Source organism: Nylanderia fulva, unplaced genomic scaffold, assembly GCF_048542155.1.
Source record: "Nylanderia fulva isolate GAGA-0341 unplaced genomic scaffold, ASM4854215v1 Scaffold1, whole genome shotgun sequence".
Classification (NCBI taxonomy): domain Eukaryota; kingdom Metazoa; phylum Arthropoda; class Insecta; order Hymenoptera; family Formicidae; genus Nylanderia; species Nylanderia fulva.
In genome coordinates this window covers 10,293,381-10,321,057 of record NW_028189192.1, presented here as the reverse complement: position 1 = coordinate 10,321,057, position 27,677 = coordinate 10,293,381, and the positions used below count along the sequence as shown (strand labels likewise).

Below are 27,677 nucleotides of genomic sequence, written 5' to 3'. Positions count from 1 at the left end.
TATTCTATCTAATTTAATGAGCAAGGATATGTCTTCGTATGCTAATCGTAACATCTCTCGAAAAATAATGAGAAGGGTAAAAGAATTCATAAAATCGAGATTATCGTAAGCAGATAAAAATCATTAATGGGCGAGTGAATCATCCTTCTCCGAGCGTGTTAATGAAAAACGTACAATAAGCGCTTAATGAATCGCAGATGTCGAAAGTGATACTTTTTTTCTTCGTCCTCTTTGTTTCTCGATCGGCACAATCAACTTATTGTTGTGTATTAAGGATTATAATTGCGATCGGATGTTTCTCGCGCGCGGCCTCGCAATCACGATGGATTCGCAGTTCGATTCGCGCGAAATCGACTTCGTAAAATAAAGATCTTGGACGAAGCCAATCGGAACGCCCCTGATCCTCGCGAAGACCTTGATACGATCATTAGCCACGGTCTCTCGCGCGGATCGCTCGATCCTGCTCTCGATCATCCCGACACTCTGTGTTTCCTTTTCCTATCGATACAGATAGACAACTTGCTGGTCAGGAGGAAACTGCCCGTTGTCGTCGGCGGTACAAACTATTACATAGAATCGCTGCTATGGGAGATTCTTATAGCCGATCCGAAAGGTCCGTCAGTGCAAACCGATTCAAGCGCGACCAATCCGAGCGCGTCTATCGAGAACAGATCGGATGATCGATATAATATACGAGTCGAACGACAGAACGGCGATGATGATAATGAAGCGACGCCGACGAAGAAGTTGAAATTCGACGCGAGATTTTGTGATGATAGCAACGAGGAACTGCACCGAAGACTAATGGAGGTCGATCCGGAGATGGCGCGCCGATTGCATCCTAACAACAGGCGGAAAGTCATAAGGTAGGATCCAATTGTAATTATTGATTAGACAAATTTAAATATTGCAATCAAAAATATTTTAATGCTCTTTTCTCGCTATAAAACTAATTCAAAGCGAGATCGACAGAAAGTATATTTGAAATGGAATGATTATATTATCGAATCGTATAACACTATTTTTGACTGATAAATATTATTTATCGCAACATGCCAATGATATGAGGACAATTTTGTTCGTATCTGTGATATCCAGCAGTTAATTACGATTAGTAAAATTTTATTGAAATTTGCCACGTAGTTCGTCAGGGTTATTTGATATCCGGCGGTTGTTATAAAGCCACTTGTCACATTACATTTAAAAATAAATTAGAAAATACGAGTATTAATCAGCGATATTTCAGGCGCATACATATGCATTAATTTAATTCATTGAATTCATTAGCATTTTCCATTCGAACACCGTGCAAGTAAACCTCAAGGCGACGTTCGTTAAGTCTCAAAAATGTTTCGAGCGTACGAAATCCTCGCGCCGCGATAAAATTCTGACCTACTTTCGATAACGGGAATGAAGCTATAGCTCGCTTCGTTATCGCTTTGACTTTAAGATATTTGCATCTTATTGTGACAAGATAAATTGAATCGAATCATTGCGGAAACAACGCGTGTATAATTAAAGTAAAAATCTTCCAGGAAGAAAGAAGAAAGAATAAGTATTCTAATATTCGATTAATTATTAGTCGCAGAGGTAGTTTTGTGTAAATCTATCGAGTTTTTTTTCGCATTATATAATATAAGAAATCATATAAGAAAATTTTTTGCGAGATATATTCAGGTGTGCTGAATCTGTGATAAAATTTAGCCCGAAAATGAAATGATAAAACAGAGATAACAAAGAGTTAACACCTGAATCGATCTTGCGTTCATAGCCGTTTTGTCGAACGACCAACATATTCATTGAGTTTTTTTATTAATTAGTAAACGCTTTTTACTCAACTGCACAGCTTTAACATAACATTTGCAATTTGCACAACGTTATTTAAATATGGAATATTTAGAACAATGTTTCATCATACATTGATTTATAAAATTCTGACTTAATTTTGACGAATAATTTAACTGAATCGTATTTCGGCCTTGGTATAAATAATTAGAGTCTGTGAACTAATTAATGCCACGCGCTATTGTTCCGTTGAATAAAATTAATTAATTGATTGACGCGCTCATGAAATGATATTGCAGATAATCTGAGTTCTCTCATTACAAGCAGAACTCATCTTAATAATGTTGATAACATTCATAGTTTTATAGTGTTAAAAATTTTGTTAATAAATTTCCTTGTCTAAAGATGAATTTATGAGATTTCAGAAAATATTTTAAATTTTTCAAATATATTTAAAAATTATATAATTTGTACCAATAAAATTTCTGGAATTGTGTGTGTACTTATAGCAATCAAAACATTCTCCGAAAGATTATTCTCAAGAATTCTGGATATAATAAATATCAATATATGAACGATACACTGATATCCAAGGTTATCTGTGATAAATTGGAATTTCGTTTAAATAGAGATAATTTTATAAACTTGTGCGTTTTAATTTATGCTTTGCTTAGATTGATTAATCGGTCATGTTTTTTAAATAGAATAATTTTTATTATAATTTAGCTCTCTTTATAGGTATACAGTTTCGACTGCAATTGCAAAATGTTTTCTTGCATTATGTATTCTATAATGTTTTAATTTTGGCATACGTCAAATTACTTAGAATTTATAATTTAGGAAAATTATCATTTTCTCTTTATTTAAATTGTTTCGCATTTGATTTATCATGAAAGGCTTTCAGTATTATCTTATTTAAGCAATGGCTGATAGCATACATCAAAATGTAAATATGTCGTAACTATAATCGTAGGTCAGTAGAGAGTCGCTTGTAAAATCTTCTCATACTCATCGTACGTAATGAAATATACGATGCAAGATATTTAGGATACACAAATGGAATTTCTTATTAGCGTTATGTATTATATTTTAATAAAAATTATATTAAAGAGCATCACATAGAAAAAAATTGCAATAGAAAAGAAGTTAAATATTCAAATAGATCATAAGAATAAATTTCTCCTATTTTGTTTATAATGTGACTTACAATTATAACATTTGTAATTTATCTTGAATTTAAAGTTATAGCTGTTAGATTACGTGTCTGATTGAAATTGAATGTAAATAATTTACTATTATTTTAATTTCGTTACTCTGGAATTTACGTTATAATTATAACTTTATCAAAGTTATTTGGAATTTAATTTAGATAAATTATACTTTTCTATTTAAACTTTTTTCTGTTCATAATCAGAACTTTTTTTCAAATTTTATATTAAAATTCATAAAGGCACATATTTATCATATAATAGTATTAACTTTGATATAATCGAAATATTACAATCACAACTTATGATCATTTTTTTACTTCTAAAATTTACTTTTAAGCTTATTGACAACTTATTTATAAAATTTACTGATCACGTTTCTCGTTTGAGACGCGCATGAATTCGACGTAGAAAGGAGAGAGTCCCGGTTTTCGCAGTAGGTCCACCTGTTACTTTGCCGGCGTTTTTCGCAGAATCGGAACTTATAAAGCTACGTTCACAGTTACAGTAATTCGCGGCAACGAACGACACGATCAAACCCCTTCGAAGCGTTCAAACGCATATCTCCGCGCAATCGTCATCAATCAAGAGAAATCTTTTTTCCGTGTTACACGTCACGATAATTGAAACTACTTCGTGTATCCGCAATTTTCGAATTATGATTAACGGTCCGCTGCAAGTAACATCATCAATGAACGTCGAGACGACGCGGAATGATGCATTTCCTCGCGTTCCTTTGACCTGACTTCGGCTTCTGTAGGATTTGCGTGTCCAGCTCCCGATAGATCGATACACCATCGGATTTCCTCCGTGAATGCGACATCGCCGCGCAAGACGATCGACAATAGTCAATTAGAGCAGGGGTAGAGCAGAGGTAGAGCAGAGGTAGAGCAGAGGTAGAGCAGAGGTAGAGCAGAGGCGAAGCAGAGTAGAGCAGAGTCAGAGCAGGGCACGTCTTTTGGACAACTGTTACGCTTTCACAGTACGGCAGCTGCCTCGGAAGAGCACCTTTTCCTTTGCGGCGGCCATCCTGCTACACACTCACGTCTCGTGAAAAGACGTCGAACCCTATAGAATATTTTTGATCAGGTTGGGTTAGGTCGGGCAAGGATCTCTCGCGTGTCGCCAGCTGTCGTATCTTTCTTCCTTTATCCTGTCACCTTACTTAACTCAGAGGTCTCAAGTTGTATTTGTTCGCCGCGCTTCCGAAGCATTGAATAACGAGCATTCAATTAACCTTCCGGTTGCTTCTTTTCATGATCAATCGCATCATATGGAGATTAGATCTTATTATTATGAAGTATATTTTTTTATAACGTTCCCCTTTTTCACTATTTTTAATCGTGGTATGTTTTTTGACGTATCTGGAGGCGATATATGTATTTCATTTATTTTATTTTATTTTTATTTTATTTATTACATTATCGTTAAGTTTTATTATGTATAACAAGTTTTTAGATTGGAAATACAAGATTAATATTTACTCTTCGAGAAATAATTTAATTGTTTTCTTTGTTTATTAATAGCTTGGATTATATTATAGTTTCATTAATATTAATAGAGGCTTGAGTAGGGATTTTAAGACAAGCATTAAATATTTATTCGTTATGTAGGTTTACCATGTAGCTAACGAAACTCAGTTCCCTTGATAGTTTCTTTACGAGGGACCGCGACATTATTATACTACAAACGTTAAAGTGTTATGAACATCGCCCTTTGCAATTTGCATTTTAATTTTTAAACTTACATGCTACTCTCTACATATGCGTATTAATAATATACATTTTCAGCATTATTTTCTAAGGACTGAGCGGATCGATTACGAGAATTTTTTTCTGCAGAAAATCATGTAATAATTAAGTTGTAATAGTAATTTTTTGTGTTCGCTTTGATTTACGATGCGATAAATTGAAATAGAGCTGACAAAATGCAAAATGCAGCAAAATGGTTAGATGACTGTCCGCGGAATATGTCTATTTCTAAAACTTGAATGATTCTTTTTATACTCTGCGCCCAAGGGAAAACGCGGCACTCATAAAGCTTAATAGTCTTGTTCCGGAATATTTTTTTATCGCCTCGTCATTGCCGTAGCTCGTAAAGAGTCCCTTCCTTTTTGCATCGATGTTTTCCCACACACACACACACACACACACACACACACAGTTGTCAGTAAGGTGATAAGTCTCATAAAATCAATTTTAAAAACTTTATTTATTCTAGCAGTTTCTAAGATTTATTACAAAATAATTATTTTAAAATTAATTTATTTAATCTTATTTTACATCTCTATTTTTTATTTTATATACATTTAATTTATTATATATTCTTTAAAATACATTCAAAAAGACTTTTTTTATATTTTTAATAGTGTTTCTGTAAATATATTTTAAAGCGTATCTTAATTTTAATGTACATATTTAATTGATGTGATATTTGATATAATTTCTTAAATGTTTATTTCTCGATTAAAGCCGAATTTTATTCGCGCTTGTCTGACAATTTAAATCTTATCGAGTCGAAATAGCACAGAGTTATACGAGCTGTTCTTAGGTCACAATATTCGATATCGACGAAACGTGATGGATGTTCTTCCTATTTACACGGCGAAGAGTTTCGAGTCGTTCCGTTTTCGCTCCTTTCTCTGACTTCGGTGACATATTCGTCCTCGTCTCGTACACGAACTTACGTGAATACACGTGGAGCGTGAAAATCACGATTACTCATAAAATAATCATGAATTTGTCAAACATAAAAAATACGATTTTTTTATAGATATATCGTGACGAAAACATATATTATGCAAAATTTCGTGTATACATATATTATGCAAAACAAATTGTGCAATCGCTTTTTTCTTAATAAAAATGTATCAAGACATTAATAATTTGAAAAATAATTTAAAAAAATTAAAAATATAGGTTTTTCAATTTGTTGCTGACAAGTAATCAAATTCTTAAATGAGATAAAATAAGAATTGCAGAAGATGAATATGTGAAAAAGACAATAATATTCGTATTATTTTCTGCAAAAATAATAAAATTGTCAAGTTGTTAATTTGTTCGATGAGAGAGAGAAAGAGAGAATTACTCACAAAATAGTATTATTATAATAATCAAAAATTTTCAAGATACTCAACTTTTAATTTTAACTTGATCAACGAAAGAAGAGAAAAAATATAAACTTTACCCTTTTGCATTGTATATAATTATTTAATAATACCAATCACTGATAGGAAAGAATCAGCTGAAAGGTTAATTAACAGCAAGCAGTAGATTAGTATACAACATATTCGCGTAATGTTGAATTTAAATATTTAATTCTTCACTTTTTCTCGAATTCCTTGGAATTCATTACTTTCCATAAAGCATCAACAACAGTTGCCTTCCTTCTGTGCTTAACATTGTAGAAAGCGTTTCAATGTTACTTAGCAAGCATAGACGGCTTTACTTATAAATCAGAGAAGAGTCTAGCCGCGCTAAATTGCGGTCTTGAACCGAGAAGAGCGGATTTTCACATAGTAAAGACTGTAAATCAGGCTTAATTTAGCAAGCGTATGGTCGACATAATTTCTCCGCTCGACGTTCCAAACCACAAAAACCGCTAGCGAAGACTTTTCGTAAGATTGGTGATATAATTTAATATCTGTGAAACGTCAGGAATATATATATATATATATATATATATAAATACTGCACCGTGTGACAAAAATTATATTGCCTTATTTTTTATCGCACAATAATAATATATCTTAAAATGATTTAATTTTATTTTATAATAATAAGAGGTATAATAAGAAATGTCAAAAGATTTAAATTTATGTTTCTATGTTATTTTACTTTTAAGTTAAAATCATGACGCGCGTAAGAGATTAATGTAATTTAATTATAGTGACGTATATATTATGTTACATATTATTATCTTATGAATTAATTACGGTTTCTCTCTCTTTACGCGCGTGCACTCATATGTTATGTAATTACATAATGTAATTCTGGAAATAAATGAATGGCAGTTATATAGAAAGAAGATTAATGAGATAATATTCTGCTGCATCCTCGCATGCATTGCAGTAATAACATTTTCTGTTAAGACTTTAAGGCGATTTACTCTTAAAGATAACGTTGGTACACCTACGTGCAAATAGACACGACTCTATGATATTCTTTCTCTCTTTCTCTCTCTCTCTTTCTCTGATAATTATACTTTGCAAGAAATTCGAGCGCAAACGTATTAATTTCTTATGAAAATCAAGTTTGATCTGATCAAAATTACTGCAAATAATCGTATATTTTTTTTCTCTGTGATTATATTTATTTGCAAACACATATAAATGCAGAACAATGAAATAGTAATGTACATATTTTATTGTGTACATATTAGGTATAATTCGAGTGACGATATTTTTTATTAAAGCACTTGCGGAGAAATTTTATTAAATAAGTTGCTAAACATAGTGTGTAGCGCAAACGCGCGCGGAAAATATATATCTCGTATTCTAATAATTCAAGAAATTATCTCGAGAATGACCTTCGAGCATCGGCTTCGCAATTCGTATTTCTGAGTTATTCCGCGATGCCACGTGATGCAGCGATCGGGATGCTGCAAAACTGCTCTCTGCACGACTCACGCACGCGAGTAACGGGAGGAAAAGAAAGAGCGAGCCGGTTTTCGCGGTAACACTAATTTCACTGAATCAGCACTCGAGATAAGCTACTTGCGCGGTCATGATTTATTGCCGCTCCTAAACAAATTATGTAGATCGCGGTATTTGATTAGCGGCGAGCGCGGGAAGCGCATATATAAGGCCCGATATAAAGCGCCATGTGCATGGCACTGATAAAGCAACGCCTTAACTCCTTTTAATGTCTGACATTTATTTGGATTTGCTTGGCTTTTGTTTCGCAAACTTTCTTCACGCGGCCTCTCCTCTCTCCTTGAGTTCGCCTAATTTATATGCGTGTACAATGACATTACGATCGAGCCCATCAGTCGTCAAAATTTCGAATTTTTAACCTTAGCTTGTAATGCAAGAAGCATTTTTTCGTTTACTTAATATTAAATTATTCAGTTTTAGAATTTTGTAAAAAATGATTTGATGCATTTATATTAAGGTGAAGTAGCATTGGAATCTATATATATAATTAAGCGAAATTTTCTGTTGATACATAATTACATAAATATTTCGCAATTTTTTTCGCAAGATCTTTTGACAGTCGCTTTTTTAATAACCTAGTTCTTCATCGCGGAATATGGGTTTGAGACGCGAATAGTAAAGGGAATGTGTCTTTATCGTGGCCAATGTAGCACCATTGACCCCGCCGCTTTAATAAAGCAGCGGGTTTTCGACTCGATCTGTCTGGACACGCCCAGTGATCCTTTCACGCTCCTTTTCCATCTCCTCGTCTCTGCTATCGTCTCTCATCCGCCTATCTCCTTCTTTCTCTTTTTCATTCTCTTCCTCGATCTCCGGCGTGCGCGAAACAAATTTCGATCATACTTCTACTTCGTCCAGAAGAAGATACTGTGCCGCCACGCAGCCGCCGCGCCGCCGGGGATCTTTGGAACGCACGAAGTTCCGAAGTAATTAAACAGGTATAGTTTAGGTCGTCTTCACGAAAAAAAAAAAAAGATTATACTTCGCCTCAGACTTCGTCGGCCGAGAGAGAAGTTTCGTGCTTCGTGTTACTCGAGTATCGTACATATTGTATTAAAAAAATACAACTTTAATTAAAAAAACAGTTGATAATAAGGTTGATATTCTTTTGCGTCTGGCTAATCGGAGAAATATATAATTGATATAAAAAATGTATATGTAGTATTAATTTTTTTCATCAAGCTATTATTAGAAAAATATTTTATATTATTTGCTTCATTACTCTTTAAAAATACATGCGAGAATTATTCTTCTAATTTTTTAATATTATGTTCGATTCTTCTCAAAAATTTAAAAATTCTTTATACACAAGTTTTTTAAGCAACACGTGAGAAATCATTAACTAATACATATATGAAAGTAATATTATAATATCTCATTCAACTTTTTTTTACATCCCTCATCATCTGTGTTACTATAGGGCTTCTCTCAGAAAACTTGTTTGCAAACTCTTTAATCTTGTCGATATCCTCGAATTTTTCACCGCCCCTTTCAAGCAATATTCAAATACACGAGGGACGCGCGCTTTTTCATGATACAAATCGCCACCGAATATTTCATCATTTCGCTGGCAATGTATTAGTTGCGAGCCACAAAAAAAGGGGAATGAGACTGCACGCGTCCTGAAGAAGGAATAGAAGGTCCAGATCGTTCGAGGAAAGTAAGGAAGATATCCTGGGCGCGTTCCGCTGAGACAGGAGCTTGCAATCACTGTTTGAATCTTTGCCAAGTGTTGCCGTCACGTTGCAATCCCGCGATAACTTCTCATGGTCCAACCAATCCAGATAGTTTCTTTCGTCCTCAAGACTTCGATTTGTCGGTATTAATAGCGCGTTTTATCGATTCCTATATATCGCTCTGTAGTAATTTGCTTAAAGATCGACGAAAATTTTTTGTCAACTAAAAATAAAATTGGTCATATGTCAGACTGCATCGCGTAATTTCGCGTAAAGATAATCAATTTCATCTTTTTCTCTTTGGAGAGAATAGAAAGAAGTGAAAATATATATTTTTATATTTTGTCGAAATTACAGTCGTCTATTTTTGAACGTAAAAAATTGAATAGAAGTAAATAAATATCATAAATTTATATTATTCTGATTTATTAATTCAAATAAGACTGATATTTTTTGTTTTTATGAATCAATTGAGAAATATGAGAGAGATGTTGAAATTAAACAAGAAAAGGAAAACTACTTTCAAGAAAATCGTTCTGTTATTATTTCATTTAAAATACACGCATAATACACTTTCATATTCTCTGCAGAGAATAAAAGAATTTTAAATTAGATACTCTGTAATAATAATAGCAATATTATTATTATGAAATTTCTCTCTCTCTCTCTCTCTCTCTCTCTCTCTCGAGAGAGAGAGAGAGAGAGAGAGAGAGAGAGAGAATGAAAGCGACAATGCTTCGGGCGCAATAAAATATGGCTAGACCTATTGGGAATAATCGATACTGCTATAAAATGCGATAATATCTGTTTCATCAATAATGATAGCTGAAGGGTCTTGCAATATAAGTTTCGTCCCTTGTAATGACACAATATCAACAGTTCCCGTTTTTATTATCGATGATATTAAGAAACTTTTATCGTTAGATTTCTATCTCTTTTTCGTTCTTTAAAATTTTTCTGATCTTAATAATATAACGAAACAAGAATTTTCGTGAATGTCGGTGATTAACATTATTACACGTAACGTTAAAAATGAATGTTAACAAATTCTTAGTTTAATTTGCTATTTATTAGTTCATAACTGGATATACTTTATATGGAAAAAAATCAAGATTAAAAAAAATTTTGTAATATTTCCCAACCAAGTAAAAAATGTTCATTATACTGAAGAGTGGCATAAATACTTAAATGATTATAATGCGAAGGATAAGAAAATGATTTTCGATTTTTCAGGAATTATACACGCGTATGTACACTTTGCCTGTACCTGTATAGATAAGCAAAATTCATAAATTATTAAATCGCCGCCGTGTAAGGATTTATTTGATTTTGTAAAGGTAAAAAATATTGCCATATTGTAAACCATTCGAGCGGTCGGAACCATTAAAGCATCGGGGAAATGTTAAAGGTGGGTGGCGCACAACGAACGACACGTGCGTACACGTGTGACGCACAACTAACGGACTACTTAAAGCGCCTGTTTCACAAGAAATCGTGGGGGCCTCTCGGTGCTGCACCGTTACGTAACGTTTCGATAGGGCGTGTTCTCACTGATAAATTCCATAACGATCCGAGTATGCGATAATTACGATTCGTGATCGAAAGATCAACGGGGACAGGGAATGACTTGTCGATCAAGCTCAAGTGGTTGAGAAAAAAAATTATATTGAGTGGACAGAGTTGATCTGCGTTACTTTGAATTAATTCGAGAAATGCGGTTCATAATTTCACATAAGCTTCTTAATGAAAGCGCGATGCTCGTATACATTCGTTGATTGTGAATTTTCAACATAATGAAGTACGCAATCGCAGCTTGTAATTAAATTTCTTCTCTTTTCGTTTTATTATTCATTTCTGGTTCAGTATCATAAATATTAAAAAAATAAAATTGATTAAGTTTTACGCTTTATTGTCCTAAACTTTGATTTACTTTCTACGGTATCGAAAATTGCGATTATTTTCTCTTTTGTATTTTGTCGCTTTTTCGTGATTACTTCGTACGTTTTATCAATTTGTTATTGATTTACATCGATGCATTGTTTTACATGATTTGACATGATGCAATATAGTATAGTATATTCAATATAAATATCTTATATTAATGGATCTAATTTCTAATGAAGAGTCTGATAATTCATAGTAAATATTTCAGCGATTTATAAATAAATATTTAATAAGATTATAATAAAATATTTTATACGATATATCTATCACAATATTATACTAGAGAAAATATGATAATTATTTTCTATATAACTCTTATTAAATGCTTCAGATTTTATTTAGACTTTTGATAGTTTTATTTATGATCATGATTATCAACTTTGTATATGCAAGATATTTGGGAATAATAGCGGCGAGCACCTTTTATCATAAATCTAAGATTTCATGTATGTTCATTATGAGTTTCGTTAGCTTGTTATTAAATAAAATTTTTCGGTAGCCGTTTATAATTAGCGTGTGTAAGCACGCGTAACAACTCTTGCGGTTGAGTTACAAAGCTGGATTGTCAAGTAACTTCAGTGAAATAATTCCAATAATTCCAATTGACTAATGCACATTCTATTCCTGATTCATTGAAATTTATCGCGATCATAATTTCCACTGCATTAGTGATGCGACAATAACGTTGTATAATTAACCACACGTTATTTTTGCTCCAAATAATTGTAGGAAATTAAAATGATCTTCTATTTAATATTCTAAAAAATGTTGCTTTAAATCATTAGATTGCCAGATTTTAAATATTCATACTGTATAGACTGTAGACGTATAGAATTTGATATTTCTTTGCCTATTACAAATCCTTTGTATTTATCGTGCAAATATTTAGATTTTTAGCAAATTAATATGCATATTAAATAGAATATAAATAGAAAATTACACAAAAGTAGCAATAGAAATAAAGAATGTTATTTTATAGAGAAATATAAATTTTGCGTTAGAAACAGCGCATTCTTGTAAAATATTATTACATAGCTAGTAATATTATTTTACTTCAAAAGTATTCCCGGGGAAATATATGACATTCATGCCTAACCGTTAGTTCCTTTATATGACGGTATTCACATACCATTCAGCGCAATTTATAAAACAGCCGAGAGTAAATTTGCTTGTTAAGTTGGCAAATAATGTTGCCAGGAAATTTATCCGTATATGTCTATCTTATACATGTTTTGTTTAACCTTGCGGTCAAATGACAAATTGCATATCTTAATTTATTCAGCAGATAATTTTTATAATTTGCCTTTTTATTCTCTGTCAAATTATAATTCCATATAAGTTTTCTTTTCGGCGATACAGCAATGAATTTATTCAAGCTTATCGCTATAAAAATATTTCAAAAATTTTTACAGTATTCAGCTCTCTCTATAAATAATTAACTTTGTTTTTGAAATATTTATGATAATTTATGCGCCAATATAAATTAACGCGACATAAAATTTACATTATTTTTGAAACAAACAACACGATACTCAATCGACACTTTCCGTCATATTTTTACATCATGTCCCACGCATTATATACTTTATCTTTATTACATTTGCCTTTATTCTTAATAATAGAATAACGAGTTTACTATCGATCTGATCGATTCGATTAGTGCGTATTATGTACGATGATATATGTCACATAGTTTATTAGATATATTTTATCATTTCCTACACTATATGTTGATCCTCGCCGAATTTTAACATCGTGTCCAATAACTCTTTCTTCGATAATCTCACCGTTTCCTTTTCATCCGCTTCGCGCCGCTATGTAGAAGGACGCTAAACATTTATGTTCACACCGATGGTGCCCGGTGTTTCCTAAATGACTGTAATATATCGGCCTACCTCGAAGAAAAAGCGAGAGACCATAGAGAGTCTCGCAGAGTTCGGGCGCTAACCTGAACCTGAACGTTTATTAGCGTCGGGACCTAAATATGAACAGGTGGTCTATACCTTGTTTGACTACGAATTGCCGGTTGTCGATGATAATAATTGGAAGTAGCTCGTACACTCTCTCGGAGTGCGCGCGTGTTCACTGATTAAACAATTCCGTGACGTTTTGAAATTCTTGATGGCCAAGAAAGAGTGATAAATATAATCCTTCATCAAATTAAAGATTTCAAAAAGCTAGGAGTCACGGATGAAAAAAAACTTTTTTATAATGTCAAAATTAATTTTTTCCAGGAAGAATAGAATGTTTCACAAATTTTTGCATATTTTAATAAGATAAACGTCAAGCAAATTTTTTTAACAACGTGAGAAATATTGATTTACATTTGAAAGGAACAAAATTTCGCATATGAAGGATATAAGTAATCTTGAGTTTCGAATTTTTACCTCATTTTTGTCAACGTTACATGCCCTACATACAAAGATTATAATATGTAATTTCTCAAGTTGTTGAAAATGTTATTTGTAAAGTTCTCTAATGAATCGAAATGAGCAGGACATTGTGCGGCAGTCTGTAAATCATTTTCGCAAAGTGTGAAATGGCACGAGCATAATCGCCTATTCTCGTGATTTCAATTGCGCTCTACATCCAGTTCTCTGTCTTGAAATTTTCTTGTTCTCTCATGCGACGCGACATTCGCGGCTCGTCGGATTCCCGAATAATCGCGCGCACTCTCAACGATGAGAATAGTCCAGGGTGTCGGCAAGGGAACGTGCCGACGACGACGGAAGCGCCGTTAAACGACGGCACTATTATTGGAGCGCGGGTGGAATTACGTTACGCTTGTCTTTTATTAGATGACGGCGGTCGCGGCACAGTCCCGCCTTTACCGTTCTTCGCGCGCTTCCTAAACTACTCTCGAGTTCGTCGAGACTCCTGCGGGATGACTAAGCTCCCGCGCCCGTGCTCTCCTTTTTGGCAGTGCTCCAAAACTACTCTCTGGCGAGAGATAGATTTTACCCGTGCGATTCTTCTTTTCTGTCTCTCTCTTTCTCTGCCTCTCTCTTTTTACTCTTGGCACAACCTTGGCCAAGCAAGTACTTCTGTCATTGCCACTTGAAATGAAGTACCTCGACGAGATTTTTTTTTCACCGAAATACGCCATAGAAAAACAAAACGACGTTTCGTTTGCCTTTTATGTAGGTAAGACGATTCAATTTTAAGAAGACAATTTCCACTTATGTCTAGATTTCAGGCCTGAAAAAATATTCAATGTGTCACGCATGGTTATTTTCTTACATTTTTTGTATATCAAAGAATATTTAATAACTTGGCATGTTCATAATTATATTAATTATACGTCTATAAAAATATCTTATTTTTGAGAAAAAAGGGAAAATAATTGCTGCATTCATTATAATAAAATTTTAAAATTTTTCATGTAGATTTTCACACGAGATTTTTATCGCGTAAAAAATCTACATAACGCCTGCATTATGTAATTATTGATAAATGGAACGTTGGTTGCAATATACTGTAAGATGTTCGGGATTTATGCTTTTCTCTTAGCACTGCAAATTTTAACTGCTACAAATAATTCACGAGTGAAGGGAAGGATGCTAATTTCATTGTGTGCGATTGTAATTTTCACAAGGAGCAAATCTTCAGGCATTGGTATTTTAAATCTGTCCTGTCAGAATAGATACAAAGTCACATATACGAAATATTCAAATTCAATATTCAAATATTCAGTTTTAGCTAACATATAAATAGTTAATTATACGAAAACACTCTGCAGAAAGAAAATTAAACTTTTATAATGAATAGATAAAGAATCTCAACATATCTTCTTTTTTTTTAATTAAAATGTGAATTTCTAATTTAATTAAAAATTGCATAAAAAACTTTTTTAGAACCTTTTATTTATCAATTGTAATAAAAATAAAATATATACAATAAAAAATTAAAATAATATACATTATTGTGATAAGGTAGCATTAATAAATTCTTGTAGTCGGAAATGCAGTTGCATTACTTTTTATCAGAGCTATTTAATATAGCCAAACGTAATCGTATCAAGAACATAATTTCTCTTCTTGTTATCAACTTGTAGAACGTGAAAGTTTAAAGAATTATACAAGTGCAATAAATGTAGTGTGCCACAAGTAGCCGATATCAAATTTCTCTCTCTCTCTCTCTCATACACACACACAAAATGATATCTCCCCTCTTTTCTAATACTCTCACTTATCAGATCTTATCACTCCTACTTAAAATTTAGTTATCAAAGCGAGTAGAGAAATCGCTCAATTCTAATATAGTAATGTGAATATCACTACATATCTGCCACAATATTGTATCGCAGCGCTGGAGTCCATATCCCGTCGCGGCGATACGATTTATGGCAACGAGTTTACTTGCCTATACGAACGAAAATGCGAGTGGAAAGTGGCCTTTTGCCGCTCGGAACGGCTCGTAAAATTCTAATCTCGCATTATCTCTCCGGCGTACGTGTATATGTATGTACGTTCTCCTTGCATATTTCGCTTTATGCGTCTCGTTCGCGCAGTGGCGGCGAGCATGACGATGTTGGTGGATCAAGCGAAATCTAACGCAGGGGAAAGTACGACGTAACGAGCCGCTCGCATTTCATGTGTGTGTGTGTATATGTGTATGCACCTATCGCTAGATTTACGCTGACCCCATTCCGCCGTCCCAAATAGTACAACGTGATGCAAAGTATGTATATAACATCGTTTACTAGACGTTGCTCGACGCCGATCGGAAATCCAGGGTGTCTATAGCGGTCAGGGAAATCTGGACAACCGGGCATTGTCAGGGAATTTTATAAATCTGGAATTGTCAGGAACAACATTTATCTGGATTTTTTTATATTATTCTACATTTGTCTCAATAATTTGAAATTTTTTATTAAATAAATATAAACTTTTCCTTGACTCCCAGCACGCTAATTTTCTGTGTTGTTAAAAATCGATTCATCTACAGCGTGTTTGTTCATTTATATTTTCATCGTCGTGTTATTTTATTTCAATGTGTTTAATAGAGATCAAACTAAAAAATTTGATATAATATAAATAAAAAAGGTGATTATTTAAATAATTTATAGTGATATGTTTGTTTCGATTATCGTACATAATGCGGATTGTATTGATAAAAATTTTTGTTTTTTTAACTTCCGAACCTTTTCATTGTTGACAAAAATATCTCAAGAATTTCATGATTTAACATTTAATTGATTTATCATATAGATGTATGCCAATTATATATTTGGAAAAAATAATACTAAAAGTCAGGGAAAGAATGAATTTCTGGTCTTGGAAAATCTGAAAAAGTCAGGGAATTTTTTTCATTGAGTCTGCTATGTACACCCTGAAATCGGAGCGTGCGGAGGCGACGATCGACCCCGAGAATCTAGGTATCCTCGTCGTCGGTGACCACAAGTAACACCGTAACGCGAAGAATGGATGATCGAGCGACAAGCGACACGCGCATGTTGCTCGACGGCACGCGAATTTTCAGCTGCACGCAGATATTGTTTCAAACGTGAACAATATATAGTATAGTTGAGTTTAGCCTCGATAGAGATAGCTCTGCGGAACTTTAAATCGACCGTATATATTCGTTCTATCTCTCAGGTACTGACCACAAACGTTGTGAATTTCTTGAATATCACACGCCTTTTTTATTTGATCAATTTTTGTATAACGTCAAATATAGCGAATCCATATTTATAATCATATTTATAATAATAATCTTTTGATGTTTTATAGAAAAAAGGCTGATTGAATAAAAGGTATACTATACAGTGAAAGAATCTAAATATTATTTTAATAACGAATTCTTTTTCTTATATCAAATTATATTTGTTTGAGAGGAAAGTATATGTCTCTTCTTTATTATAATTTATTAAAAGGATTAAAATTTCTTCTTTATTATAATTGAGTGAAAGGTATATTATACAGTGAAAGAATCTAAATATAATTTGAATAACGAGTTCTCTTTCTTATATCAAATTATATTTGTTTGAGAGGAAAGTATATGTCTCTTTTTTATTATAATTTATTAAAAAAAATATTTTAGTTTAAACATACCGTAGAGAAATGTATCGATACGAAAGTTAATTTTACTAATTCGTATAACAATTCAAATTTATTTATAAAATACAAAGTAATTCTCAAAGTGTAGAGTAACATGCGTAGGAGTAACACGCGAGAGGTATCTTAAGATTAATTTCTGGGAGAAAGTCGCCTTTTCCATTCCCCATCCATCTTGTTTTCCAATTCCCGTCGATTACACGCCGCTAAAAATTACACAATCGACCGGATTTGCGGCCCTGCGGAGAAAAGCGGGAGATTTATAAAAAAATAGCGAATCGAAGTCATGATGCGAATCGGAATCGTATCTTATAAATACTCGATTAAATTTTTTTACTGCGACGTCTTAACCGAACAATCGTTGTTGTATCTTATTGTCAAAATGATCTCAGCATATGAAATATATATGCAAATTTATCCTAAAACTATCATGCATGTTTTAAATTTAACGCAATAGCGTATTCTGTGTTAAATATTTTTGTGTACAATTTTTCGAGAAATCTGGACCAGAACGCGATACGAGGCGAATCTTGACAATAAAGTCACGGACGTGTCGCGATATCAGTATCTTATGTTTCGTAATGAACCGCCTTAATTAAAGCAAAGATCATTTAATGAGAACCTCATCAAATATTTATCTATCCGAGCTCTCCGTTGATCTTCTTGTCCGAGATTAGGCCTAACTACACCTCGATAATTCGGCCGATGAACCACTGAAACGCGTTTCTCGCGTTTCTTCTTAACATCTGCATACGAAATTTCGTATTTCGCAAAGATATCTTTGAGAAACATCGAGGTGTTCCGCACGATTGACAAGACGATTCCCAGACGATTCGTTCCATCTTTTCGCTTCAGCGACTTTTTAGAGAGAGAGAGAGAGAGAGAATAGTTGTGACAAACAATTAAATCGAACAATGCAGCATCATAGTCACGAAGGATTCAATGTATAGATTGATATTGAAGAGCTGATATTCTATATAATAATTATAATTACTTATAAAACAGCGAATTTATTAACGAAATTTATTATTTCTTCTCAGTAATTAGCTCTTTAATATATTCTTTAATTATTAATTTTAAAACTTGACTTTTAATAGGAATTTCTATTTAATAATGCTTTCTCGGAAATATTTTAGACACCTTAATTGAAAGCATATTTTAAAATGTAGAATATTTAAATAATTAATATTGTGCTATTTATAATTAAAGTCATTTTCGTATGACCTAAAAAGGATTTATTGAATATAATCTGTCTCTTTAAATGTCAATTATTTAATATTACAATAATTCTACATATATTACATAATATTATATATTACATTAAATTATTATTATATATTGCGTGATTTCGTTAATGAACATATCATTTCATTATGTAATGAAGGAGTGTTCCAAATCACTACTCCGTTAATGTTGCGAATAACCGGTACATGTAAGAAAATATTTACGATTCATTAATCTTTGATAATACGAAAGATTGTTGTTGTTTCATATTGTAATGTCGATTGTTGATGACAAGAAAATTGCACGACTTATTCAAACGAGCAGTTACTGACGACTGTTACTTTACAAGCCATCAGACGTGACATTGGCCCGTACTGATAAGTGAGTGGGTGGGCTCTGACCCATTAATCGTGATTGCTTGATGAAAGCTACGGATTAATTATCGTCAGAATACCATGCCGGATGTTTAGGGCCCAGTCATTCTGTAAATTCCGAGAACAAGATTAGCACACACGCTCCGGATTCGCACATCTGCCAAACGCATTTCATTATACACATGTGTATGTGCGTATCATTTAAAAATTTATAAATAACGAAAAGATAAATAAAGACCACTAAATCGATTTAAAAGTGACATTCTTTTTCTTCTCCGAGTGAGAAATATTCTGAGAGAGAGAGAGAACTTTATCAGTATTATAGTGTCCTAGAACTGGCGGAAAAGTTTTTAATGGCAGATTCCTGGTATCATTTGGAGACAATTTTTTTTTAATGAAAATGTTGAGGGAAGCCATCATTTTTAGCATGTTTTCAATTTTTGTTATGTATTTTTATAACTAAGTCTTATATTAAAATTCTATTAAAGCAAACTGTCTAAAATTAACTGAAGAATGTAGTTCTATTAATATTTTATTTCCACGAGGTTTAATTTTCAAAAAAGCCTTTATTTTCAACTGCTTATAATTTGAAAATTATTGGTGTCTCGACATTTTCGCTGAGGAAAAATCGTCTCCGAATGGTATCAGAAATCTGCCATTAAAAACTTTTCCGCCAGTTCTGGGACATCTTGTATATTCTAAATATTTGAAAAAAATTTGATTCCCTTCTCCGTTTTCTCATCGATGGCAGATTCTCGCGAACGATCGGATTTCGCCTGTCGACTTATAAGAAACGTACCACGAAGTGCCACATTGTGCTTGCATAACTTTACACAATGCGTCGTGTGTTCACTTCGCATTTTCATAATGCTTCGCGAGAGAAATCGACGATATGATACGAAGACGACAGCCGCTATTCACGCGCGTGTCTTCTTAACGCGTCGCTTTAACTCGCGTTAGTTTGAAATTCTTCAGCAGACCTGCCTACTAAAGTCGAGCGTCTAAGATGCGAACCGTGGAACGTCACTAGCAAAGTTGCCGAGCAAGTTTAAATTGTCTTACAGAAAGGAATTGCGAGAAGATTTTTAACAGCGTATCGTCCCTTTATATATATAGTTGTAAAGTTTCTTAACTGTATACGTATGTGTTTCTTAACTGTTTATGTATTTCACGGAAGTTTCTTAACAAAACTGCATATTTATTGAAGAATTATCACCTTTGCATAAGAAAATATATATTTTTATTAATGGAGCTTACACTGAAAATTGAGAGTAATTCTTGAATATTCTTCAACGAAAATTTTTACTCAAAATTTAAAAATAAATCTTGAAATAAAATTAATTATTACTCCAGCCAAAATGATGTTTCTTAATAAAATCATATACGTTGCGATTAAATATATAAGTGAAACTAGATTGAAATAAGATAACACAATTGTTTCCAATATTATAAAATGAAAAGCAGTGATTTTTTATATATAGCTGAATATAAATATTTATTATTTATTACGATGAAAAATGCACACTATATTATCTCTCTATAAACAGCTTTTCTCGTGTTTGTCAAACGGTATCTCGGCTCTATAGCCTAACCTAGGCCAATAAATTTTATCCGATTGCCAGAGACATTCGGGTCGTTTACCTCTTTCGCGGCGCCATTTCCTCCGCGGAGCGATGTACCGCCGGTCTAATTTTCATCTTTTTCTTCTTTTTTTGTCTCTCCTCCCCACCCTTTTAGACTTGCTTAGAACGCTGACGACCGCGTCACGGAAATAGAAAGCGATGCTCAGACCCGACGTCGTCGATAAGTTCGCCCGAGTTTAAAGTCAACTTTTGGACCTCTCCCGGGATCCGTTTTCTCGGTAATGATGACGACAACGACGACGACGACGACTCAGTCACGGAATTAGGCAACCCTCATCGTCGATCGCAGAGTAGTCGGAATCTGCTCGTTAATTCTGTAGATAGCTTTTGCCGCAGGCTTATAAAGAGACTTTTGTTTCTACTATCACCGACCAGCGCGTGTCGACATGTATTTATACACGTGACCGCACTTGTCAGAAATTTGTCATACTCTGTCGCTCCGTTCTCATTCAGTCACACTATAGCCTTTTCGCAGATAAATGTTTAAGTCTAAAAGCCGATGTTTCCAACTTCTTGGTAAGGTTTACTTGACAGGTAGCATATTTTCATCTCTTTTCAGATAAGTTCTCAAAAAAGAGACGAAGATATGCTATTTGTCGGGTAGACTTACCAAGAGATAAAACAACCGGCCCCAAATCAATCATGCAGCATCATCGAGATTTAAATTATAATGACACTTCATCATTAATTTTGCATCGAGCGTGATATTTATGGACTCTTATATCTGCTTGGACAGTGTATGTTATGCCATTTTGATACCGGATATTTTAAACATTGAGATAAGAATCGCAATATTATAGCGCGTGATAAACCGTGTAATTAACACGGGCGCAATGTTGACTGTTAATTACTAAGGCAAAGCACTACTATCTGGTATTTCGATTATTTGATGCACGAGTCTTTAATAATCCAGATTGCCTTTTCACACAGCGATCCGCGATAATTTGTGATATTTAAATGGTAGAATTTCCGCTATTTTTCGATCAATATACAATTTTGGGAGTTTGATCTCGGATGAACTTAGGCATATTTGGCCGAAGAACATCAAGACAATCACCGATTTTGCAAAGTGTCTTGCTATGGTGGATGAAAGTAATGTCGGACACGAATCTTAAATTGAGTAATTTAGTATTCTGGACGTTTAAAAGCTAAATAGACATGCATTTTTATGGTCGATAAATTTACGAGACCGAGTCGGCTCGCTCTTAAATCTGAACATGTGTCGCACCCATAAAACACACATTTATTGATGTAACAATAAATAACATTACTAAATTCTCTTATCACATACAATTCTCATGAGATTTATATCTTTGTATTCGCCAATGATAGCAAATTATTTTTAATCTAATTTTTCCGTTAATCATCTAAATACACTCAATTAAATATATTTTCTTAATTCAAATATTACATATATTAATATATTCTAACAATTAATAAATCAACAATATATATATGTTTAAATAATAATATAAATCATTAATATTATTTTCTTACTGGTTTTCATATCATAATTAGATATCAATAGGACATGAAAAATTTAACATTTGTTCTTTACGAAATTATAAAAAAGTTTTTAAATTTTACAGGTCTTTGGAAGTTTTTCATCAACATGGAAAAACACATTCTGAGCTTCTGAAAGCTCAATGTAACATCGGTGGCTGCGGATTAGGTGGACCCCTCAGATATTCCAATTCCATTATCCTGTGGCTTCGCTGCAATAAGGTACGTGCACGTGTCCACGATCTTTTGATACAGATTTTCATATACGTTAGTGAGATTATCAATGTACTATTGTCACAGACAGACCGTATGATGTATTACCGAATTAACGACGGAACTATTCCCCTGTTTGAGTTTACCATCACGTTTCTCAGAACATTACTTTTCACAGTTTGTCTCTGTCAGTATATTTATTGGTTTTTGATCCATCCTTCTTCCCTTGAGCGGAAATCTCACGATTTTGATTCGAAATCTCACGGAATTTAAACGAAGTTCGTGGTTTAAAAGATGGACTATTTGCAAAAATTTCGAAAAGTTTATGTATTAAAATTTTGAATTTTTTAAAAATATACATGACGAAAACGCGTAATTTCGGATAAAACAAATTGTGGATAAATAATTCGGCTCGGATCATTGATTTAAGAAGAAAAGACATTTATCATCATTGACTATATAGTATTATCGCGTTGTATGTAATAAAGTTTATTGTGCTCGATATGTCTTGTGCTCGTTTTATCGACGTCCTAGAAGCATCTAGTACTATTTGACGACGTCATGTTTAGTGCGCCGTGATAAATATTCATAAATATCGCTTTACGAGTGCGATAGAAATATCCGAAGGACAGAAATTATCGCCGTTACATGCGAAAGTGTCGTGTAATGTCGAGCTTAACTCGTTCATCGTCAAAAATTATATTCGATGCAACATATTTTTCTTTTTGCTCGATTCATTATCGTGACGAGCTTGCAAATTTTGATTAATTTACGAGGGCAAGACCGATGATAGACTCTGATATTTCTTAATTCGTTTTCAATCTTAATCTGTGAAATAACTGTACGTTCTCAGCAGAGCTGCTTGTTTTCCTTGATAAATGATAAAGTTTATCGCCTTCTTGAATGCTGCTCGGTCTATTTTATCGTCGCCTACGATAGACCGAGATAATCGATAGTGCCACTTTCAATGCTACAAAGATATTTCGTTCGGCCTACCGTTCTTGAAAGAAATCACTGTCCCCAAGGATTCTCGCGGCAAAAATGACAGAGAACGTTACATGGCCGAACTTTAATCTGACTTACTCTAATTGTTTGTATTTTAACTGGCGATATCAGAATTACGCTCTTATCAAAAAGTATCACCGTTTCATAACGAATGTATTAAATCACGTGTGCTTCGAACAACATATTTTGAGAGAAACATAAATTATAGCCATTACGAGGTGCTGGCATTGATTGCATATCTTGTAAATTTATCGGATTTAATATGTAATTACGTTATATAGACGGGATTCCGGACAAAAACAGGCAGAAACTTGCATTCTAGGTGGCGAGTTTTATCGGGAATGTTTATTGAAGTGTAGTTTAAAAGTTGCAGCGGAAATGCCGATTGACAGCTACACTGTCATGAGAGCTATCATTTTTCCAGTAGCGCTTTCCGCGTTATTAATTGATCTACAATCGTTCTGCTACGCCAACTCGTTCGTAAATAGAAAAACAATTTAAAAGACACTTTCTGATAATAAATATCAGCTTCAGAATTGATCGCATAGATATGCGAGATATCTTGTTTTGCTATGATATTAAGTTTTTGTTCCTCTTTTTTAAGTATTAGGCATGTTTTAAGTATGTATCACGTTATACGAACTTAAGTGAAATATACTTCTGCTTCTTATTATTTCTCATATGAGTGTACATAAATCGGAGTATCGTAAGCAATAAATTGAGGTTTATATATTGTAGCATATATTTTATCGTAGAGAGATAAAAAATTAAATAATTATTAAGTTTTATTAATTTTATTAATTTTTATTAATGAAAAAATTAATGTAGCATTTTATAAATAAAAATATATTTTTAAGAACATTATATTAAATGCAAAAACAATATACGAACTTTTAATGAATTCTAGACATTATAAAAAATGATAACAATTGCTTTGATAGAAATAATACATTTACAAATAGATATAAGGATCAGTACTTTTTCGATTAATCTTTAGACATTTCATAAATACTTGATCTATTAATTATAAGAGAGAATTGCGTAATTATATACATCTACTCTTGTTTCACAATCATATAAATTCGATTTTATATAATCTGAAAAACGAAACTTTTTTGTAAAGGACGACATTTCCATTCCGCAGTTAAACCACCAAAATTACAGACATTTACACAACACGCGGAGTCCGGGTCTTAATTAATACGCGAATTGATTAACCTTCGTCTGACGCTCGAGCGAGACTTGCCGTCGTAAAAGTAAAAGCGAAGCCGGTGTATGCTAATATCGGGCTGTTTCAACGCGATGTTCGACTCGCGAAGTCTGATTGACACAAATACCGCGTTCGCTAAAAACCACCGTATCCCAGATATTGCGCGAAACGAACGATCGAATACACTTCGGTTGATTTCGAAATCGGAAGTCGATCCCTCGGCCTTGCCTGCTGCACCGGTTGAGAATTTCTTTAGCTTACGTTTACCGCAAATCTGCGGTCTCGAGACTTTCCCTAGGAGCGTTAAGTAACAGCGCGTTCCCGGGTAAGGTCCCGTTCACACCATATTTCTCAATCAAACGTATTATACTACGCCGCACCGTAACATGGTAGAGAATGAATGGACCTATCCTTTATTTTACATAAAACAGAGAAAGAGAGAAAAGGAAGCGAGGGGAAAAGAAGAAAAAGAGAGAGAATGTTTCCTCTAGTCACTCGTTATTTTATGTAATTTTATCGTGTCTTTGCCATTTATGAACACACAAGGCATGTTTTATATTGATTATCGCTTGTCAATTGTCATTACAAAATATAGGTAAGTACGCTACTATTAAATAGTTATTCTAATGAAATATAAGACCGAGTTAAAAACGAATTCAATTTCATCATTTTTATTCCACTTTAATTTAATTTATTTTTCCATGATTTTAAAATAATTTTCCGATAAAATATATTTAAAATTTTAAAGAAATAAGTATCTATATATTTATTTTGTTCTGTAACTCATGTTAATTTAAAACATGAGCCTAAGCTTAATTTAAAAAATGTGTAAATGTCCAAATGATTAAATAATACAATAATTTACTGTCAGATACAATAATTTGCTGTATAAAAAATGTCTACTGAATAATTTAGACCATAATAATAAAACATAATGCATTACTCGCGTGCTTTGCGACGTAATATTTTTTATAAATCTAATCTCTTTCGAAAAAAGAAGAAAATAGCATAAATAGGACTTAACGTAGTTTGTACCTTGCTGTTCCATGGATCACTGACTGCGTTTCGCGAGTAGCCGCACTGGAATGCCGCGGATTTTTTTTACCATGGTGCAAATACCCCCTCCTGGCTACCTTTCCATCGATCCTTTGCAACCACTTGCATATACGTGTGCGTATGTACGAACACACACAACATCGCATATCGAGAACTTCCGCCCCTTCTCCATTGGGCACTCGAGAGTGAGAGGCGATACGATTTGCTTTTCCCGTTATCGGTTGCAACCGCTACCTTTGATAGAGTGGATCGATTAAGTTCTCTCGCGCAATCGTGGATCTTATTGCCTAGATTAGTTGCAAAATTGCGAAAGGGCCAGTGATTCCGAAAGATACGTTTAGAGATTCTTCACGTATACTCGTGCAAAATAAACAAGATAAGTGAAATAAAATAAAATATAAATAATGAGAAAACAAATTAATAAACTATAATAATACTATAATAAAATAAAACTAGAAAAATTATTTTGCGGTTGATGCTTTTGTGTTAAAATATTGAAATCACGTATTGTCATCGACAATATTGAAATGTATGAACCATTTATCAATTCCTTATCATTTCATTCTATCTAACATCTGGCAGGGTATAAATAGCACTGTGTCAAAATTATCTCTCTATATGCTTTGAACCACTAGTTATAATTTAGGAAAAACGTTGTGTCACTCGGTCATTAACTGACACCCCGTCATTGCGGTCGTTTCTGGTATTATTAATAAACGTATCTCGTGTGTCTCACGTGTACTTTTTTACTTTTACGATTAAGTCTGCGTTTTTAAATTTTTGCAAAATTTTATTTAATATTCTCTTCTTTGTCATTTATTTTTTATCGAGATATTCAATTACTGGATTCCAGCACGTTTCTCCATCTCTAAAATTTTTTATTAGCAACAGAAAAGTAGAGAATTGAATTTTTCACAAACGCGCAAAAACTCGATTTTTAGAGTCATCAACGAGAGAAAGAAAGAGATTAATAAGGATTTAATATGATGGGCATTTAAGCGTACGAAAGTTTTTGCATTTCTTTCGACTTAATTTTTTTTCTTTTATATACGTTGTATAGTATCATTTTAAAGTTATAAGATGCGTGTATCTTAATCGCAATTGATTAAAACCAAGGAAGTATTCGTGACAGCAACATAATCGAAATTATTGCTTAATAATTCTAAGCGAATCAATTTTCTTGTTACTTTCTGCAATGACAAAGATCTTCATTTGAGTCGAAATATGAAACTTCGAATTAAACAGACACACAGGATCGTTAACACGGCGATTTTATTTTACGAGTCATGAAAGTCGACGAGCATATATATATATATATATATATATATATCGAGCAATTTCGCATCGAGAGCGATGCCCCATAAATATGCGACGGTATGCCGCATTTCGTCCGCATTGCGGGTGAGAAAGCGCGGCGGGATAGCGAAAAATTCCGGTGACGACAAGTATGCTTTACGGATACTGTTCCGGCCGTGTTAAATTCCATCGACTGCCAAGAAGATTGCGAGAATCGTCCCGGGAAAGTCCCGATTGCTAGATCGGCGTGAGCAAAATTTATAACGATTTTTCTAGGCGCGCAAATGAATCGAAAAGATTGCTGAGAGTTGTTCGCAATTTAGTGGCTTAAACCGTTTAACGGATTATGCAATGTATAATTTCAAGTTATGCGTAAGAGTGAGCGTATCTGTGAGATAAAGTCTTAAAATAGTTTAATGCAATTTTATATTGGAAAGCTTCCTCGAATATGATCTGAATAAATCCATATAAATCTCGGGATTATTTTAAATTTTTAATATTTTTAATATTCTATTTTTAATATGTTTTTAAATATTATGATCTCAATTTTAACATATATTAATTTAAATATGTATAAATATATCTGTGCATTATATATCTTTTAACAGAGTTTTAGCATCACATTTTATTATGTAATCGATTAATCGAATAATAATATCGGATAAGTAATACCAGATTTAAAAAAAATGAATATATTTATCATAATCTATGAAACATATTGAAAAAATTATATTTAACAGAGATTTTCCTTTTAAAAAAATTAAATTATCCTCATGTACATTTATTTATAATGTCTCGACTTCATTTATTCATGTAAAATAGAACTGTTT

General features: G+C 33.2%; 1 protein-coding gene and 2 long non-coding RNA genes across 4 annotated transcripts in view; 1 reads left to right on the top strand and 2 right to left on the bottom strand.

Moving 5' to 3' along the window:
- Positions 1-27,677, bottom strand: part of LOC114942113 (uncharacterized) — a 187,256-nt gene that overhangs the window by 35,849 nt on the left and 123,730 nt on the right. The gene's annotated exons all lie outside the window — the stretch shown is intronic.
- The window catches only part of LOC114942114 (tRNA dimethylallyltransferase), a 74,619-nt gene that overhangs the window by 18,078 nt on the left and 28,864 nt on the right, over positions 1-27,677 (top strand). For both annotated transcript variants that reach the window (XM_029317426.2, XM_029317427.2), the window contains exons 3-4: positions 511-866; positions 22,154-22,289. In XM_029317426.2, the coding sequence (XP_029173259.2) occupies positions 511-866; positions 22,154-22,289 (492 nt within the window). The remainder of the gene's footprint in view (positions 1-510; positions 867-22,153; positions 22,290-27,677) is intronic.
- Positions 18,580-25,697, bottom strand: LOC146725319 (uncharacterized). Its single transcript, XR_014924466.1, has 2 exons — positions 25,531-25,697; positions 18,580-19,029 (listed from the first exon to the last, which is right to left on the bottom strand). It is a non-coding gene; the product is annotated as an uncharacterized LOC146725319 (long non-coding RNA).